This window comes from Scyliorhinus canicula, chromosome 6 (genome assembly GCF_902713615.1).
Source record: "Scyliorhinus canicula chromosome 6, sScyCan1.1, whole genome shotgun sequence".
NCBI classification, from domain to species: domain Eukaryota; kingdom Metazoa; phylum Chordata; class Chondrichthyes; order Carcharhiniformes; family Scyliorhinidae; genus Scyliorhinus; species Scyliorhinus canicula.
In genome coordinates, this window is record NC_052151.1 from 58,783,696 (window position 1) to 58,802,121 (window position 18,426).

Below are 18,426 nucleotides of genomic sequence, written 5' to 3' on the forward strand. Positions count from 1 at the left end.
CTCCTGTATTGCAGGGTCTTTCCGACACTCTGAAATTCGCCACCTCTGGACTCGGTGTCACCCTTGTTTTCAACACCTTGGGCAATGACCTCCGCAAAAACCCTGCCAGAATCCCCTGAGCTTCGGGCATGCCCAGAAACATATTGGGTATGGTTCGCTGGTCCTCCTGCACACCTTGCGCGTCTATCTTCTACCCCAAAGAACCTGCTCATCCGGGACACTGTCATGTGGGCCTGGTGAACAACCTTAAACTGTATCAGGCTGAGCCTGGCACATGCTGTGGACGCATTGACTCTACTCAATGGGTCTGCCCAGCGACCATCCTCTAACTCTCCACCTAACTCCACATCCCATTTGCGTTTCAGCTCCTCGATCTGTGTTTCCACTGACCCCATGAGTTCCTTATAAATGTTCAAAACCCTCCCTTCTCCCACCCGCATTCTGGAAACTACCCTGTCCTGTATCCCCTTGGTGGTAGGAGCGGGAAGGTTGAGACTTGCCTCCGTAGGAAGTCCCATGCCTGCAGGTACCTAAACTCGTTCCCTCCCGTCAATTCAAATTACTCCACCAACCCTCAGGCTGGGAAAGCTCCCCTCTATAAACATATTGCCCATCCTCTCAATCCCTGCTCTCTGTCATCTCCGGAACCCTCCATCTAGCCTCCCCAGGGCAAACCGGTGATTATTGCAGATTGGAGGCCAGACCGATGTGCCCTCCGCTCCCACGTGTCTCCCACATTGCCCCCTGAGAGCCCTCAGACTCTCAAGGCCACCTCTACTCACTCCCACACGACGACCCCCCCCCCCCCCCCCCCCCCCACCCCCCCCCCCCCCCCCCCCCCCCCCCCCCCCCCCATCCACTTCCTAATCATGGCTATATTCGCCACCCAATAATAGTCACTGAAGTTCGGCAGCGCCAGCCCATCCCCCCCGCCTGCGCTCCAGCATCCCCTTTTTTTACTCGTGGGGTCTTACCCGCCCAGACAAAGCCAGAGATCACCTTATTGACCCGCTTAAAGAAGGACCGTGGAATAAAGATGGGGAGACATTGAAACACAAAACAGGAATCATGGGAGGACCGTAATTTTTACTATCTGCACCCTCTAAGCCAATGACAGCGGGAGCGTGTCCCACCTTCAGAAATCTTCCTTCTTTGGTCTACTAGTCGGGCCAGATTAAGCTTGTGTAGCCGTTCCCATTCCTGCGCCACCTGGATGTCTAGGACCGAAAGCTTCCCCCTACCACTCCAAACAGCAACTCCCCCAGTCTCCTCTCCTGCCCCCTTGCCTGGATCGTGAACATCTCACTTTTCCCCCATGTTCAATTTATAACCCGAAAACCGGCCAAATTCTCCCAAAATCCTCATCATTTCTTCCATCCCTTCTATTGGGTGCGAACATATAGAGCAGGTCGTCTGCGTGTAGCAAGACTCTGTGTTCCACGCCCCCCACCATCGGACCAGCCCCTTCCAGCCACTTGAGGCTCTCAACCCAATTGCCAGTGGATCTATGGCCAGCGCAAACAGCAGCGGGGAGACGGGCATCCCTGCCTCGTCCCCCGGTGCAGCCTAAAATATCCCAATGTCAACTTGTTCATACAACATTTGCCACGGGAGCCTGATACAGCAATCTGACCCAGTCGATGAAGCCTCGTCCAAATCTAACCCGCCCCAGCACCTCCTACAGAGAACCCCATTCCACCCGATCAAATTGCCTTCTCTGCATTCCATTGCGACCACTATCTCCATGTCCCTACCCTCTGGGGACATCATAATTACATTCAAGCAGCCTTCTTACGTTGGCCGCCAACTGCCTCCCCTTAACAAATCCTGTCTGGTCCTCCCCAATCCGTCCGGAAACGCAGTCTTCAATCCTTGAGGACAAGATCTTGGCAACAGTTTGGCATCTACATTTAGTAGGGAGATCGGTCTGTAGGACCCTCATAGCTCCGGGTCCTTATCCCGCTTCAGGATCAATGAGATAGTGGCCTGTGACATTGTCAGGGGAAACCCCCCTCTCTCCCTTGCCTCATTAAATGTCCTCATCAGCATTGACACCAGTATCCCTGGGAACTTTTTATAATACTACACTGGGTATCCGTACGCTCCCGGGGTTTTACCCGACTGCATGGCCTCCAGCCCTTTTGCTATTTCTTCCAACCGGATCGGGGCCCCCAGCCCTTCTACCAATCCTTCCTCCACCTTCGGAAATCTCAGCCCCCCCTAAGAATTGCCTCATCCCCTCCGGCCCAGCTGGGGGTTCCGACTCATACAGCCTGCTGTAATATTCCTTAAACGCCTTATTGACCCCTGCTGAATCTCCGACCAGGTTCCCATCCCTGTCCCTTACTTTCCCAATCTCCCTAGCTGCCTCCCTCTTTCTAAGCTGCTGCACATCCATTCTGCTGGCCTTCTCCCCATAGTCATAAATCGCCCCCCTCGCCTTCCTCAGCTGCTCCACTGCCTTCCCTGTAGTTAACAAGCCAAACTCTGCCTGTAGCCTCCGTTGTTCCCTTAGAGGCCCTGCCTCTAGGGCCTCCGCATAACTCCTATCGACCTGTAGTTTTCCCTTATCGGTCGGTCCGTCTCTGCTCTGTCTACCTTCTCCCTGTGGGCCCGTATCGAGATCAGCTCCCCTCTAACCACTGCCTTCAGCGCCTCCCAGACCATTGCCGCCGAGACTTCCCCCGTGTCGTTGACTTTCAGATAGTTCTGGATACAGTTCCTCAGCCACCCACACACCTCTTCATCCACTAAAAGTCCAACATCCAGTCTCCAGTGCGGGCGTTGGCCACCCTCCTTGCTCATCTGTAGGTCAACCCAGTGCGGGGCATGATCCGAGATCGTGATCGCTGAATACCCAGTGTCCACTACCCCCGTCAGTAAAGCCCTGTTCAGGATAAAAAAGTCAATCCTGGAGTACACTTTATGCACGTGCGAGTAGAAGGAAACCTCCTTCAGTCTCGGCCGCCCAAATCTCCATGGGTGCACCTCCCCCATCTGCTCCATAAACCCTTTAGCTCCTTTGCCATTGCCACACCCTGCCTGTCCTGAGCTAGACCGGTCTAGCCCTGGGTCAATGACTGTGTTGAGGTTTCCCCCCCCCCATGACCAACTTATGCGAATCCAGGTCCGGGATCTTTCCCAACATTCTCCTTATAAACTCCACATCATCTCAGTTTGGCGTGTACACATTCATGAGGACAACCGGCAGTCCTTCCAGCTTCCCACTAACCATGATGTACCAACCCCCCCACATCCGCAACTATTCTTCCCGTCTCGAATGACACTCGCTTGTTGATTAGGATTGCAACCCCTCTAGTCTTAAGAGTCCAGCCCCGAGTGGAAAACCTGTCCGACCCATCCCTTCCTTAATCTGACCTGATCAATTTTTCTAAGGTGCGTCTCCTGCAACATTGTCCTATCCGCCTTTAGTCCCCTCAATTGCACGAACACGCATCCCCTCTTAATCAGCCCATCTAGCCCTCTTACATTCCATGTGATCAGCCTCCCTTCTCGCCCCCCTCCCCCTCCGCCGATCAGCCATCACCTTTCTTGGGCCAGTATCCTCAGGCCCGCCCCCAGGGAGCCTTCGACCCCGACATCCACTTTGACCTACGGCGAAAGTCCCTCCCCCGTCAGCAGAACATTCCCCCCCTCCACCCCCCCAGTAACAGCACTATGAAAACCACCCCCTTCAACAAGCATAACATCTGCTCAGCCCCCACTGCGCTTCCGTGAGCTAGCCCGCCCAGCTAGCTAGGTGGCCCACGCCCATGGCACCAGACATTTTCCCACCTATTGTTCCCTCCCCACCCCCCTCCCCCCCGTTCGGACAGACATATGTAAACAAATCAATCGCAACTCAATTGTCCAACAAAAACACAAAGAAAATCAAAAGGAAGATCCAACATCTAAAAATTCACACCCCCATCCCCCATCAGTGCGAATACAAACTTTAACTCACACAGCTCAGCCGCAGGCCCCAAATCAATACAGAAGGCATTACAGATAACGTCCAAACACAAAAACTTTTTCAACATGGACGTCACAGCAAAGTTCAGTTCAAACACCTCAGTCCGCTACCAGCCCTTTCCTTCTAGCAAAGTCCATCACTTCTTCGGGCGACTCGAAGTAGAAATGGTGCTCCTCATGAGTGACCCAAAGACGGGCCAGATACAGTAGCCCAAACTTGACCTTCTTCTTGAAAAGGGTTGATTTTATCTGGTTGAACCTTGCTCTTCTCCTGGCCACGTCCGTGCTCAGATCCTGGTATATACGCAGGATGCTGTTCTCCCATTTACAACTCCGTGTCTGCCCTGGCCCACCGTAAGATACACTCCTTGTCCAAGTACCTGTGGAATCTCACCACCATCGCCCTCGGGGTGACCCCCACACGCGGCTTCCTCGCGAGCGCTCTGTGCGCCCTGTCCACCTCCAAGGGGTCGGGTGAACGGCCCCTCCCCAGCAACTTCTCGAACATACCCGCTATGTATGTCCCTGCGTCCGTTCCTTCAGATCCCTCTGGGAGACCAACGATTCTCAAGTTCTGCCGGCAGGACCTGTTCTCTAAGTCCTCCACCTTCCACTGAAGTCTTTTCTATTGGTCTCTCAACATTCCCACCTCCAACTCCACTGCAGCTCAGTGCTCCTCCTGCTCCTTCTCCACTTTCTGGATCGCCCAATCTTGAGCATCCAGTCTGAGTTCCAGCCGCGTAATCGATTCCTTAATCGGGTCCAAGCATTCCTGTTTCTGCTTGGCGAAGCCCTCCTGTATGAACTGCATCAGCTGCTCCGTCGACCGCTGGGTAGTCAAGCCAGGACTACCCATGCTTTCTCTCACTGTAGCCCCAGCCCAAGCCTTCTCTGTTCGCCTATTTCTTCTTTTGCGAGCACTCCTGGTCCGCCTCCTCATGCACTGATGTAGAATTCCTCTTCACAGTTGCATCCAACATCAATTTTTCGAATCAGATCTGACAAAAAACTCTGCTGTTCATGTCCTAACTTGCACCAAGTCAGTTATCACCCCTTCAGTCCCTGACTTAAACTGGATCCCAGCTAAGCAATGCCTCAATTTTAAAGCTCTCATCCTTTTTTTAAATCTTTCCAATGGGCTCATCCGTCTCTATTCTGTAATCCCTTTGCGCTCAAACCCCTCTGAGATACCTGCGCTCCTCCTGAGCTTTCCCAATTAAAGTCACTCCACCACTGATGGCTGTGCTTTCAGTTGCCAAGGCCTTAAGCTCTGGAATTCCCTGTTTGGGCCTCACGGTAGCATGGTGGTTAGCATCAATGCTTCACAGCTCCAGGGTCCCAGGTTCGATTCCCGGCTGGGTCACTGTCTGTGTGGAGTCTGCACGTCCTCCCCGTGTGTGCGTGGGTTTCCTCCGGGTGCTCCGGTTTCCTCCCACAGTCCAAAGATGTGCGGGTTAGGTGGATTGGCCATGCTAAATTGCCTGTAGTGTAAGGTTAATGGGGGGATTGTTGGGTTACGGGTATACGGGTTATGTGGGTTTAAGTAGGGTGATCATTGCTCGGCACAACATCGAGGGCCGAAGGGCCTGTTCTGTGCTGTACTGTTCTATGTTCTAAAACTCACCACTTCTCTATCTCATTTTCCTCCCCTAACACAGGCAAGACTCTGCTCTTTGACTATGCTTGTGGTTGTCTGCCCAAGTGTCTTCTTAATGTGATATCTGGGCCGGATTTTATTTTACAATAGCCCTGTGAAATACCTTATGATGTTTTATTACATTAAAGGCACTATGCAAATGCAAGTAGTCATTATTTCTGTATATACTTTATATATAGGGGCATAGACTTCCAGGCATGTATGAATAATCTAATTTAAAGATGGTTCTAGCTTGCTGCATCTTCAACAAAGACTTCTCTTGCCTTGGCAGGAGTGCCTAATAATCCAACAACCCACTGGATCCATTGACATAAAATAAAGCAATAATCGGTGATGATTTTCAAAAAAGCAATGAATTAGACCTAATAAAGTATAAAAGATAGTAAATTATATGGAAAATTCAAATCCAGAAAAAATTCTTCAGACTAAATTGCAAGAAAAGGACAAGAAAACACAGGTTCAAACTACAAAAAAAGGTAGATGTCAAAAAGCTCTTCTAAACTTTGGGCTACAATCTCTCTCTTGATGCAGCCCTATTGATACAAATCATTTATTTCCGGCTTCATTATTTCATAGCTGAGACATGAAAAAAATATATATATTTGTCAGCTGGGCTTCTTTATAAAGTTATTTGTTGTGCTTTTCAAAATTGACAATTGCTGAGCTATCAGGTGGCTCCAGCTGGTCTCATGCTGGCTTCTGGAAGTTTCTGAGCCTTTTCAAAGCAAACAAAGGCTGACACTTCAAAGATCCTGGAACGTAACACACCTTGCATCACATAAACATTCCAGCCAAACGAATACTGTACAATGATCCAGCAAATGGTTTGTCTACTCCAGTCAGCTTCAAACAAAGACAGCCGTTTGCAGATCCTAATATCCAACAATAGTGCTAATGGCTTAAGCATTAACTATTCGAACACAATGGTTTCAAAAAGAAGGGCTCATTTAGGAACCCTTTTGATGGCCCTCATCAAAATTGCTGGAACCTTGGATGTCACTCCTCAAAGACTAACGCGCTCCTCCAAGACTAACTAACTCTACGTACCTTCTCCTTTTGTGGACATCTCGCTCTCGAAAGACGGATCACCCTATAATAAATCAATCTCCCCTCAGAGGAAACCTTCTATTAGCCTTCTGATTCTGACCTAACTGTGTGTGTGTGTGTTAAACACCTTGGACGGATAGAGAGCAGGGAAATAAGGCAGTTTAAATTTCCCCCCGCCCTGACCATAATTATTAGGAGATTCTGCCTTTCACATTTGGCACACGGGAAATGTCAAAACCCTTGCTAACATATATATTGAGAATATTTGTGCTTCTTTTTACTCTCTCTCGGAAATATATGTCCCACTGAAACTTCAGCTACTTACAAATCAGACGCTTTGCACGCAACAAAAATTGCACAGTTCGTTTGTTACTTCCTAAATTAAATATTCCTAATATTAAATTAGAACCAAATCCTTTGTCCGGCAGTTCATATCCAAATTATGTTCCCTAATTTTTTCACTGCACTCCCCTTCACTTTCTACCCTTAAAGCTCTTTGGGAACAAGATTTTGATTCAGAATGGAACCGGAAGTCTATTCTCTTGCGTGTACGTTCTTCACCTGTATATACATGACATGGCTTTCTACAGTTTAAAATCTTACATCGTATCCATCTATCTAAAGTTAAATTATCTAATTTGTTCAATTTTGATCCACGGTGCACGTTACTCCATCAAAGAACTCCAATAATTTGGTAAACATGATTTTCCTTTCACAAAATCATGCTGACTCTTCCCTGTAACCTTGAGTTTTTCTAAGTGCCCAGCTATAAACTCCTTGCTGATCAATTCCAACTTCACCATGACAGATGACAAGCTAACTGGCCTACAGTTCTCTGTTTTCTGCCTCACTCCCTTCTTGAATAAAGAGGTCTCAGTTGCTGTTTTGCATTCCGATGGAACTATGACCTACTACTGCCCCTATTTCCTATTTCCCCAACCATTGAGAAATTTAGGGCACTTCATTTCTGTTCCCCACTTGGGGCCTGGAGTTTATAGCTGGGCACTTTGAAAAACTCATGGTTATCATAGAATTTATGAATCATAGAATTTACAGTACAGAAGGATGCCATTTGGCCCTTCAAGTCTGCACCGGCCCTTGGAAAGAGCACCCTCCACCCTATCCCCGTAACCCCACACAAACTTTTTGGACACTAAGGGCCAATTTAGCAAGAACAATCCACCTAACCTGCACATCTTTGGACTGTGGGAGGAAACCGTAGCACCTAGAAGAAACCCACGCAGACACGAGGAGAACGTGCAGACTCCGCACAGAAAGTGACCCAAGCCGGAATCAAACCTGGGACCCTGGAGCTGTGAAGGAACTGTGCTAACCACTGTGCTGCCAAGCTACCCGATAAATCCTTATCAGGAAGAGTCAGCATGGTTTTGTGAAAGGGAAATCATGTGGGGTCATTGAATACTTTTAAGTCAGTGGTGGACAGATTTTTGTTTGGCGAGTGAATCATAGGATATCAGGTTAGATGGGAATGCGGAATTCGAAACACAGACAGATCGGCCACGATTTTATTGAACGGTGGAGTAGGCTCGAAGATCGAATGGTCCACGTTGCACTTATTTCATATGTTCATCGACAAAACCCAATATATCTAGCCGGTTTCAGTCACATGACCAATACCGCTATTGTCCACTCAGAATGGCTCAAAGCCAGTGCTATACAATGAAGATAATGGATGAGTCCTTCACCTTACATTAGAGAAATTGGTTGCTGCTTTGCTCGTGCTCTTAGAGTTCAAACTTGGAGACCTGGGGTCTGGGATTTGTGTTTTGGCTAAAACCCCAGACGCACAAGTAAATTTGTCTATATATGTTCATTTCAAAGGCTTTCCTTCCCTTCCCCCCTCCCATAATAATGCAATCAGCAACTTTGCAAAAGCTGCAGATAGATGTATTGAAGTTGCAATGATCACCTGACCCTTGGCAGCCACCTTAGCCACTTTGTGAGTGTCCATTTTCAAAAGTAAAAAGGCAGTTCCAGGAGCTTCAATATGAATTCCCATGGAGTACATGTTTAAAGTTGAGAATTGGACACTCTGGACATTAACTGGGATCGAAACCAACTCAAGCTGGGTCCTCCCTATGTACATCTCTAATTTTTTGAAACAAGTGTTTATTCTCCTGGGAGAACCCATCGGCATGCCTCAAACTTTGCAGAGTCTGGGAGTTAGGTGTGAACCTTCTACCTCTATGGAACAGTATAATGGGGAATCAACATGTTGCACTCAATTGTTCCCAAATTCAAGGATTATCAAACAGAATTACAGAAATTTAGAGCATGTTCTTTTTTTGGGTCATACTTTAATCTGTTAATAAGACGGCTAAGGCAAGGGAAAATGTGTGAATTTAAATTGTGCATTTAATATGTTACCGAGCCTAATAAGACTGCAAGCAGATGTTTACCTTAGGGAATTTGGTAAGAATGGGTACAGAACATGAATAGATCTGAATGGGTTGTTTGGATTCAATGGATAAGATATGCAAAGTGTGGAAGAAAGGTGGCCGAGGGAAGGTGGATAAAATAAGTTTACTTTTCTTTCAAGCTCTAAAAGCTAAAATTAAGTTTATTAAGTCTGGGACAGTGCAGTTCTAAAGAAGTTAGGTACAGTAAAGGAAAAAACATATTTAAGGAGATACTGAAACCTATGAGGGGAGCTGTTTTACTTCTCGGCCAAGGAATAGCTGTTTACCTCCCAGCAGGCAGTGTGAAAGAAGCCAGATTGGAAAACGTGCTTGTTAGCCTCAGAAGCAACCCCAAGAGATTTAAAACCACTGCGAGGCAAAGATTATTGGTCTTTCATAGATTGTAAAATTTATAAGGTGTGAGGGAACAGTTTGGGAAGAGTCACATCTGAAGGGAGTTAAATTGAGATTGGTTGTAAAGTCATTGTCTTATTTAAATATACTTTCCAGTTTTTTCCAGTTGCTTAATAAACACTCACTTTGTTATAACATTATCACATGTAGTCAGGGACATAATTTCTGGATTTCAAACCTCTCCTCAAACTACACAAGTGCTAGCACAGGCAAGGGCAGTTGTTTCACGTTACCCTTCTGGGATTTGAATAACATAGCATCAGCTGTGCCCATAACAATTCACTGTAACGGCTTTGGGGCATCCTGGATTGGATTCTCGAAAAATGGGGCTATGTCCCCACGCCAGGCTAAAAATGCTGGCATTTCATCCTTGATTTTCCTTAAGAACATCCTGAGCGATTCTCCTTTCTGCAGGGGGCTGGCAGGGCCCTGGAGTGTTCCTCGCAGCTCTGGCTGCGGATACGGCCCCCCACACTCATGCGCACGGCGGCGGCGGCCTGCAGCAGCCGCGCCGAGCACCATGGCGGACTCGGACCGCGGAGGCAGCTCTGAAATGTAGGCACCCCCAAGATCGCGTGCGCCCGTGGATCCTTGCTGCCCGTTCGCTCCCCAGGCAGTCCATGAGGCCCCCCCCCACCACCGGTGATCGATCCCCTCGCCCCCCCACCCACCAGAGCGGTCTCGGACTGAGTCCGCAGCCACCATCCAAGGTTCCTGATGGCCGATACGTGGTTAGAACCACGCCGTCGGGAACTCGACGAGTTTTGCATGGAGAATCGCAGGGTGGGGGGGGTTGCTTGTCAGGAGGAGCAATTCCCGAGCGATTCTCCAGTCCCGGCGTCGGTCCCGTTTTCATCATAAACGGCCATTCTGAACGCAATTTCGGCGCAGGGCTGCGGAGAATTCAGCCCCTTGTGTTTGTACAAGATGTTGAATAAGCGCAAGTCTTTTTTTCTATTAAAGCAGAAGTGCAAATACAAGGGGCAACATGGAGGATGCAGTGGTTAGCACTGCTGCCTCATGGCGCCGAGGTCCCAGGTTCGTTCCCGGCTCTGGGTCACTGTCCGTGTGGGGTTTGCACATTCTCCCCGTGGTTGCATGGGTTTCGCCCACACAACCCAAAGATGTGCAGGCTTGGTGGATTGGCCACACTAAATTGCCCCTTAATTGGGAAAAAGGAATTGGGTACTCTAAATTATATTTTAAAAAGTAGTGCAAATTCAGATTTCAACCTGGTTTACATAAAATGTAGCATTTTTATGTCCTGATAACTAATATTCTCAACGCAATCAAGTATCTATCTGTTGAAAACAAAGCTCCTACCTGCGTCAAATGGTTTCCGGTGTTATCTTTGCTCTGCCTGGCCTCTGATTGACTCGTCTTCACTTGGTCCACAGCAGTTTTGTCAATGCTCGCCACATTCACCAACAGGAACATATCACCTAATAGACAGTCATCCAACTTTGGCTGTAATGCCTTTGTAAATGGATCAGGATGGCAGCACCAGTGTTCCACCAAATCACTCCAATTTCCGCTGGGCAATGGTAGAACTCTCTGAAACATCCTACATGTGAATAAGCACATCATTAGAGTCATAGAAACTGACATGCATGCCATAGGGTCTCAACTGCAAAACAAAATCATGACAATCTAAATTGCTATGTGATCAATGCAAGACTTATCTCGCAGTAAGCTTACTCAGCTCCTAGCCTTTATATAGCCTTGGTCCAAACATGAATAAAGACCAAACTCAAAGATGAGTGACTGCCCTTGACTACAAGGCATTATTTAGCCAAGTGTGGCAACAATGAGTTCTAGCATAACCAGTCAATGGAAATCAGGGGGGAAACGCTCCATTGGTTGAAGCCGTACCTAGATCACAAAAGATGGTTGTGGTTATGGGCGGTCAATCATCTCAGTCCTGGGACATCACTGCAGGAGTTCCTCAGGGTAGTGTCCTCGGCCCAACCATCTTTAGCTGCTTCATCAGTGACCTTCCTTCCATCATGAGGTCAGAAGTGGGGATGTTTGTTTATGATTGCACAATGTTCAACACCATTTGCGATTCCTCAGATACTGAAGGAGTCTGTGTCCAATGCAGCAACACTTGGAGAATATTCAGGCTTTGGCTGACAAATGGCAAGTAACATTTGTGCCACACAAGTGCCAAGGAATGCCCATCTCCAACAAGAGAAAATATAACCATCTCCCCTGGATATTTAATGCCATTATCATTGCTGAAACCCCCTCTGTTAAAATCCTGCGGGATACCATTGACCAGAACCTGAACTGGACAAGGCCATTTAAATATTGTGGCTACAAGAACCTGGCAGGGGTTGGGAATTCTGGCGAATAACTCACTTCCAAATTTCCCAAAGCCTTTGCACCACCTACATGGCACAAGTCAGGATTCTGACAGAATACTCCCCCACTTTCCTGAATGAGCGCAGCTCCAACAACACTCAAGAATCTTAGGCGAAATTCTCCAACCCCCAGCAGGGTCGGAGAATCGCCTGGGGGCGCCTAAAATCCCGCCCCCGCCGTGGCAGAGATTCTCCGCCACCCGGGAAGTGGCGGCAGCGGAATCTCGCCTCTCCTATCGGAGAGGCCCCTGCGGTGATTCTCCGGCCCGGATGGGCCGAAGTCCCGCCGCTGGGAGGCCTCTCCCGCCGCCAAGGTTTGAACCACCTCTGGAACGGCGGGCTCAGCGGCGCGACCAGGCCCCCGGGGTCCTGGGGGGACGGGGGGCGATCGAACCCCGGGGGTTGCCCCCACGGTGGACTGGCCCGCGATCGGGGCCCCCCTCAGAGTCCGGGCCAGTGCCCTGGCTGCACTATTTCCTTCCGCGGCCGCCACGGCCTCCGCCATGACGGAAGCGGAAGAGAACCCCACATCGCGTATGCGCCGGCGAAAGCCTTTCGGCCAGCCCCGCTGCCGGGGGCGCCGGTTTTTTGCGCCGGTCTTCTGGTGGCAACCGCTCCGGCGCGGGGCTGGCCCCCAAAGGTGGGGAGAATTCCCCACCTTTGGGGAGGCGCGACCCTTGAGTGGTTGGCGCGACTCCCCTACTCCGGGAGCCTCCGTCACGCCGGGTAGGGGAGAATGCCACCCCTTGTTGCCAATTCGCACCGGAGACGCCAATAATGTTGCTCCTTTTGACTGGATGCTGATATGACAGTTATTAATGATATTGCTTTTCAGAGTCGCCAGGTGTCAAATTATACCACCACGAGGTTTTACCGGATATCGATCAAAGAGCAAACAACCAGTTAGTCCCAGTCCAATGATAGTTTATTTACACACAAGAATTACTTCGACATGCAAAATAAAACACTACAAGCTAAATTACACCCAACACTACAACAACCTGTACTTAACTTCAGGCACCCGGCTTTATGCAGAGGAACAAGGCCTTTGTTCGGATCTTGCATGGCTGGGTCCGGAGAAGTGACTTAGTTTCTGCTGGGCTCATCCGTCTGGTAGCAATCGTTGATCTTGAACTTGTCTTCTGGTCGTGATGCTACACTTGGTTTCAGGCGTAGGTCGGGACCAAGAGAGACCGAGGGCCGGAGCCAAGAGAGACTGAACACATGGCTGTGTCTCTCTTTATCCTTCTGGGGTTTCACGCTCTTTTGGGCGGTCCTTAGCTTTGGACCCAATAATTCGGCAGGCTTTGATTACTGCCTTCGATTTTGGCCAATAAAGGGGCGGGTGGCTTGATGGCGGGGCGTGTCCTGAGTGGTCATTGACTTTGGCTTTTTGGGGTCCCTGAGCAAAGGGAGTGGCGCCAATGAGTCTGTTTCTGTATCTGTTACCTGAGTACAGGTCTTTTGTTCTGGGGAAATGGGCCCTTCGAATGCAAAGTAGCTGGGGGTTTTGATAGCGTCTAGTTATCTGAGTTGCCAATCTACCTAAGCTCTGAGTGTCTGAGTCCTGGGTTGACCATATTTCCCATGGTCCTTTGCAGGTGGCCATATTTCCGGGGATCCTTTGTAAGTGGCCATCCCAGGTGGCTACAAGCTCAACACCATCCAGGACAATGCAGCCCCCGCTTGATTGACTCCCCATCCTCTTAATTCATGTCCACTTCCTCCACCGCTGACACACAGTGACAGTAATGTATACTACTTCTACAGCAACTCAACAGAGCTCCTTCGGCAGCACCTTCCAAACCTGTGACCTCTATCACCTAAACAAGCGCAGGGGATGCATTCGAACACCACCACTTGCAGGTGCCCCACCAAGTCACACATCATCTTGACTGGGAACTATGGGCAAAATTCTCCGACCCTCAGCAGAGATTCTCCGCCACCCGGGAATTGGCGGGGGCGGGAATCACGCCACTCCGATCGGCGAGGCCCCTACGGCGATTCTCCGGCCCAGATGGGCCGAAGTCCCGCCGCTGGGAGGCCTCTCCCGCCGCCGACGTTTGAACCACCTCTGGTGGCGGCGGGATCGGCGCCGCGACAGGGCCCCCAGGGTCCTGGGGGGGGCGGGGGGCAATCGGACGCCGGGGGGGTGCCCCCACGGTGGCCAGGCCCGCGATCGGGGCCCCCCGCTCAGACTCCGGGCCAGTGCCCTGGGTGCACTCTTTCTCATCCGCCGGCGCCACGGCCTCCACCATGGCGGAAGCGGAAGAGAAACCCACATCGCGCATGCGCCGGTGGTGACGTCAGCAGCAGTTGGCCACTGACGTCACCGCCGGCGCATGCACCTACCGGCGAAAGCCTTTCGGCCAGCCCCGCTGCCGGGCAGCGGGCCTGAAAGGCCGCTGGCGCCAGTTTTTTGCGCCAGTCTTCTGGTGCCAACCGCTCCGGCGCGGGGCTAGCCCCCAAAGGTGCGGAGAATTCCCCACCTTTGGGGAGGCCCGACCCCGGAGTGGTTGGTGCCACTCCCCTACGCCGGGACCCCCCGTCACGCCGGGTAGGGGAGAATCCCGCCCATGATTGCTGTTCCTTTACTGTTACTGGGTCAAAATCCTGGAATTCCCTTCCTAACTGCACTGTGGGTGTTCCTCCCACACATGGACTATAGCAATTCAAGAAGCCACCACACAACCGCCTTCTGTGGGGTAGTAGGGGTGGGCAATAAATGCTGGCCTCGCCAACGGTGCCTGCATCCCATAAACAAATTTTAAAATAATAAATGTACATTTCACAAAAGATTTACCATCGTATCAAAGACAAATAGCTCAGAATTTGTACCATTACAGACAGGTTGCCCATGTCATTGCTCATGAAAAATCAGATGAAAAGCTGTCAATAGGAATATCATAGGGGCTGATTTAGCTCACTGGGCTAAATCGCTGGCTTTTAAAAAGCAGGCCAGCAGCACGGTTCGATTCCCGTACCAGCCTCCCCAGACAGGCGCCGGAATGTGGCGACTCGGAGCTTTTCACAGTAACTTCATTGAAGCCTACTCGTGACAATAAGCAATTTTCATTTCATTTCATCATGCACGGCGACAGTTTTGTTACTGATTCGTCAGCATTTAATGCTGCAAAGGCTAAATACTGTCAAGTAAGCAGTGGACTAGGTTCAGAATGCAGTGTTATTTTCCTTTTTTAAGCGTCATTAACAGTTATTCAGGGGTTCCAAAAATGTTGGCTCCTGTGTCTTTTTAAATTGGTTAGTGAAGTCTTCAGCTTGACACGGCCACCAGGCACAATTAACCTGATACAATGGCAGTATTGGTGAGACTATCTACTCCACTTTCATACAGTGTGCCAACAGGAGATCAGTACCGACTGCTGACGTATAAAAATGTCAAGGCTCAAGTGAGAACACGAAAGCTCAGTTACCCTGATTAAATAGCAGAAAGACAATGTTGTTTCTATTGAAACCAGTGAAGGGAGAGCACTTTAATTTGCTATATCATTAACAATTCTAAAATGAACAAATTTCACCTGAGGCACACTGCTCCTTTATAAGTTCTCAAAACCACCGAGGTGCATTTTCACAACCGAGGGAAGTCATGTCTGAGTAGCCTTGTTGATATTTATCAAGAAGTAACTGTCATAATATACACACAAGTATATGATGGTGCACAGACAGACATTGATTGACACACAGGATGACCAATGAACACACAGAACACAGCAGCCAATCACTAGACAGGACACGGCCACTATAAAGCCAGAGGGCACTAGTTTTCCCGCTCTCTTGGGATGCAGCCTCTGAGACAGTCAGAGCCTGTGAGCAACAACTCGAACATCCATCATGTGGGAGTAAGATAGTCTTGCCAGGTTAGCCTCAGGTCTCCAGTCAACTCAGCACAGTGTCAACCCACAGTTAAAGTATGTTAATAGTTAAGAGTTCAATAAAATAGAGTTGCATTTCTTCAAGTGTTGGAAGCCTGTCTCTCTCAATGCTATGGTAAACCCAGTCCTCGCAGACCCAGCATACCCAACACATCAGTAACTAAGTAGTGGACTGGGGAATATCTATGGATATCGTTGACAGCAACGTACAGAAGGCACCTAATAATGTCCCTCATAACACTGCAATGAATTTACTGTGAAAAGCCCCTTGTTGCCACATTCCAGCACCTGTTCGGGTACACAGAGGGAGAATTCAGAATGTCCGTTCATCGCCCGACAATCGCCAGGCAGGAACACTTCAGCAGTCAAGGGCATTCAGCCTCTGATCTCCAGGTAAGCGTTCTCCAAGGCGGCCTTCAGGATGCGTGACAACGCAAAATCGCCAAGCAGAAACTTATAGCCAAGTTCTGCACTCGAGTGCGGCCTCAACCGGGACCTTGGATTCATCCCCCACTACATTCATCCCCCACCATCTGGCCTGGGCTTGAGAAATCCTACCAACTGTCCTGGCTTGAGGCAATTCACACCTCTTTAACCTGGGGTTACCCCTATCTCTGGATCTGTAAAGACTTAATTACCTGCAAATGCTCGCATTCTTAGCATTGTCTGGCATCTTTCACTTTGTCTATATATATGTTTCTGGAACATACCTCTTCATTCACCTGAGGAAGGAGCAGTGCTCCAAAAGCTAGTGTTTGAAACAAACCTGTTGGACTTTAATCTGGTGATGTAAGACTTCTTACTGTTCTCAACTCAGTCCAACGCCGGCATCTCGAGATCATGATGTAGATGATGGGAGAGAGAGCCCATATCCGGATTTGCCAATGACACAAAGATGAACAGCATTGTAGGCAGTATAAAGGGAAACACGTTACAAAGCGACACCGATAGATTCAGTGAATGGGCACAATTATGGGAAATGGATTTCATCCAGTGAAGTCATCCATTCAGAAGCTAAAAAAAAGGGTTAAACAGTGTCCTTTCCTAATGGTGTGAAAAAACAAGAAACATTAGAGGTCCAAAGAGACAAGGGAGTCCAAGTACACAGCTTATTTGAGAGCTGAATGGCCTGCTCTTAGATTTTCAAAGTGCTTCACAACCAATGAAACACATTTGAAGTGTGGTCACTGTTGTAAAGTAGAGAAACACAGCAGTCAATTTGCCCATGCCAAGCTCCTACGAATAGCAATGAGGTAAATGATCAGATATTCTGAGTGAATGCTGTTGATTAAGGAATTAAACATTGGCCACTGAAGTAGAAGATCTCCTCTGCTCTCCTTTGAAAAGCGTTGCACAATCTTTACGTCTACCCGAGACAGAAGACAAGGCCTTGGTTTAACTTCAATCCAAAATATGGCACCTCCAACAGTGCGGCACCCAATCAGAGCTGCTCTGATGTGCCGGTGTAAATTATGTGTTCCTAACTCCGCCATGGGTATTGAACCCACAACTTTCTGAATCAGAGGATGCCACTGAGATGAGGCTGACGCACAACAGTTTCCAATATTGAACAATGTATTAAGTACACTATTATGCACCGACACTACATTTGTTTGCAAATGCTTTCCCACCATCATCCCTATGAAAAATCAATGAAAAAGTGCCTTACTGTTTCTGGAGTACAGATTGTCCACAGGTTTGGCACTGAAAGACACAGCATGTCTGGGGCTTCAAGGCTTCGATCACAGTCGGAACCAGCTCTAAAGAAGAACAAACCACCAATTATTATTGGATAATATCGGGGATGAACTCTGCAAACTTAGATTTTCCCATTCAAAGAAAAAATAAAGTTTGGGAATTACCGAGATGCAAACACGGGCAAACTTGACTTTCTCTGTATTTTAAACACAAGTTTTGTCAAAGGTTTGATGGACCCCAGATAATCTGCCTACTTAAAAGTATTAATAACATGCCACTTAAAAACAGCACAGACTTTTCCGGCCACATCTGCTTGCAGGATTAATAGCCCAAAGTTACACTTTATACTGTGTGGTACAATACCGATACAACAACCAGCAGACTTTCCCTAGAACAGTACTTTTTTCTTTTCCAGGAAAATAACCCTTACATTTCATGCAAAGTAACAGTACACCAACAAGCCCTGTCCTTTCGAGCTCTGTTTCAATTACTGTCCTGACTGACTGAAGTACTCACTGAAGTGCACTCCTCACATCTGACTGACAAATATGCTACAAGCAAAGAATTTGCAAAAAAATAGTAATGAACATACTATGGCTGACAGTCCACCGTACACTTTTTCTCTCTGAATAAATTGACGACATAAAACACAGGGAGAGCGGCGAGGGAGGGAGGGAGAGCGGCGAGGGAGGGAGGGAGAGACGGCGAGGGAGGGAGGGAGAGACGGCGAGGGAGGGAGGGAGAGACGGCGAGAGAGGGAGGGAGAGACGGCGAGAGAGGGAGGGAGAGACGGCGAGAGAGGGAGGGAGAGACGGCGAGGGAGGGAGGGAGAGCGGCGAGGGAGGGAGGGAGAGCGGCGAGGGAGGGAGGGAGAGCGGCGAGGGAGGGAGGGAGAGCGGCGAGGGAGGGAGGGAGAGCGGCGAGGGAGGGAGGGAGAGCGGCGAGGGAGGGAGAGCGGCGGA

General features: G+C 49.1%; 1 protein-coding gene across 1 annotated transcript in view; it reads right to left on the reverse strand.

Annotated features, from left to right (window-relative positions):
• ube3d (ubiquitin protein ligase E3D) overlaps positions 1-17,527 on the reverse strand; it is a 209,451-nt gene extending 191,924 nt beyond the window's left edge. Inside the window, exons 1-2 of the mRNA XM_038799326.1 lie at positions 17,436-17,527; positions 10,834-11,074 (exon numbers count right to left, since the gene is read on the reverse strand). Of these exons, the coding sequence (XP_038655254.1) occupies positions 10,834-11,073 (240 nt within the window). The 5' untranslated portion in view covers position 11,074; positions 17,436-17,527. The remainder of the gene's footprint in view (positions 1-10,833; positions 11,075-17,435) is intronic.
• Positions 17,528-18,426: the final 899 nt, after the last annotated feature.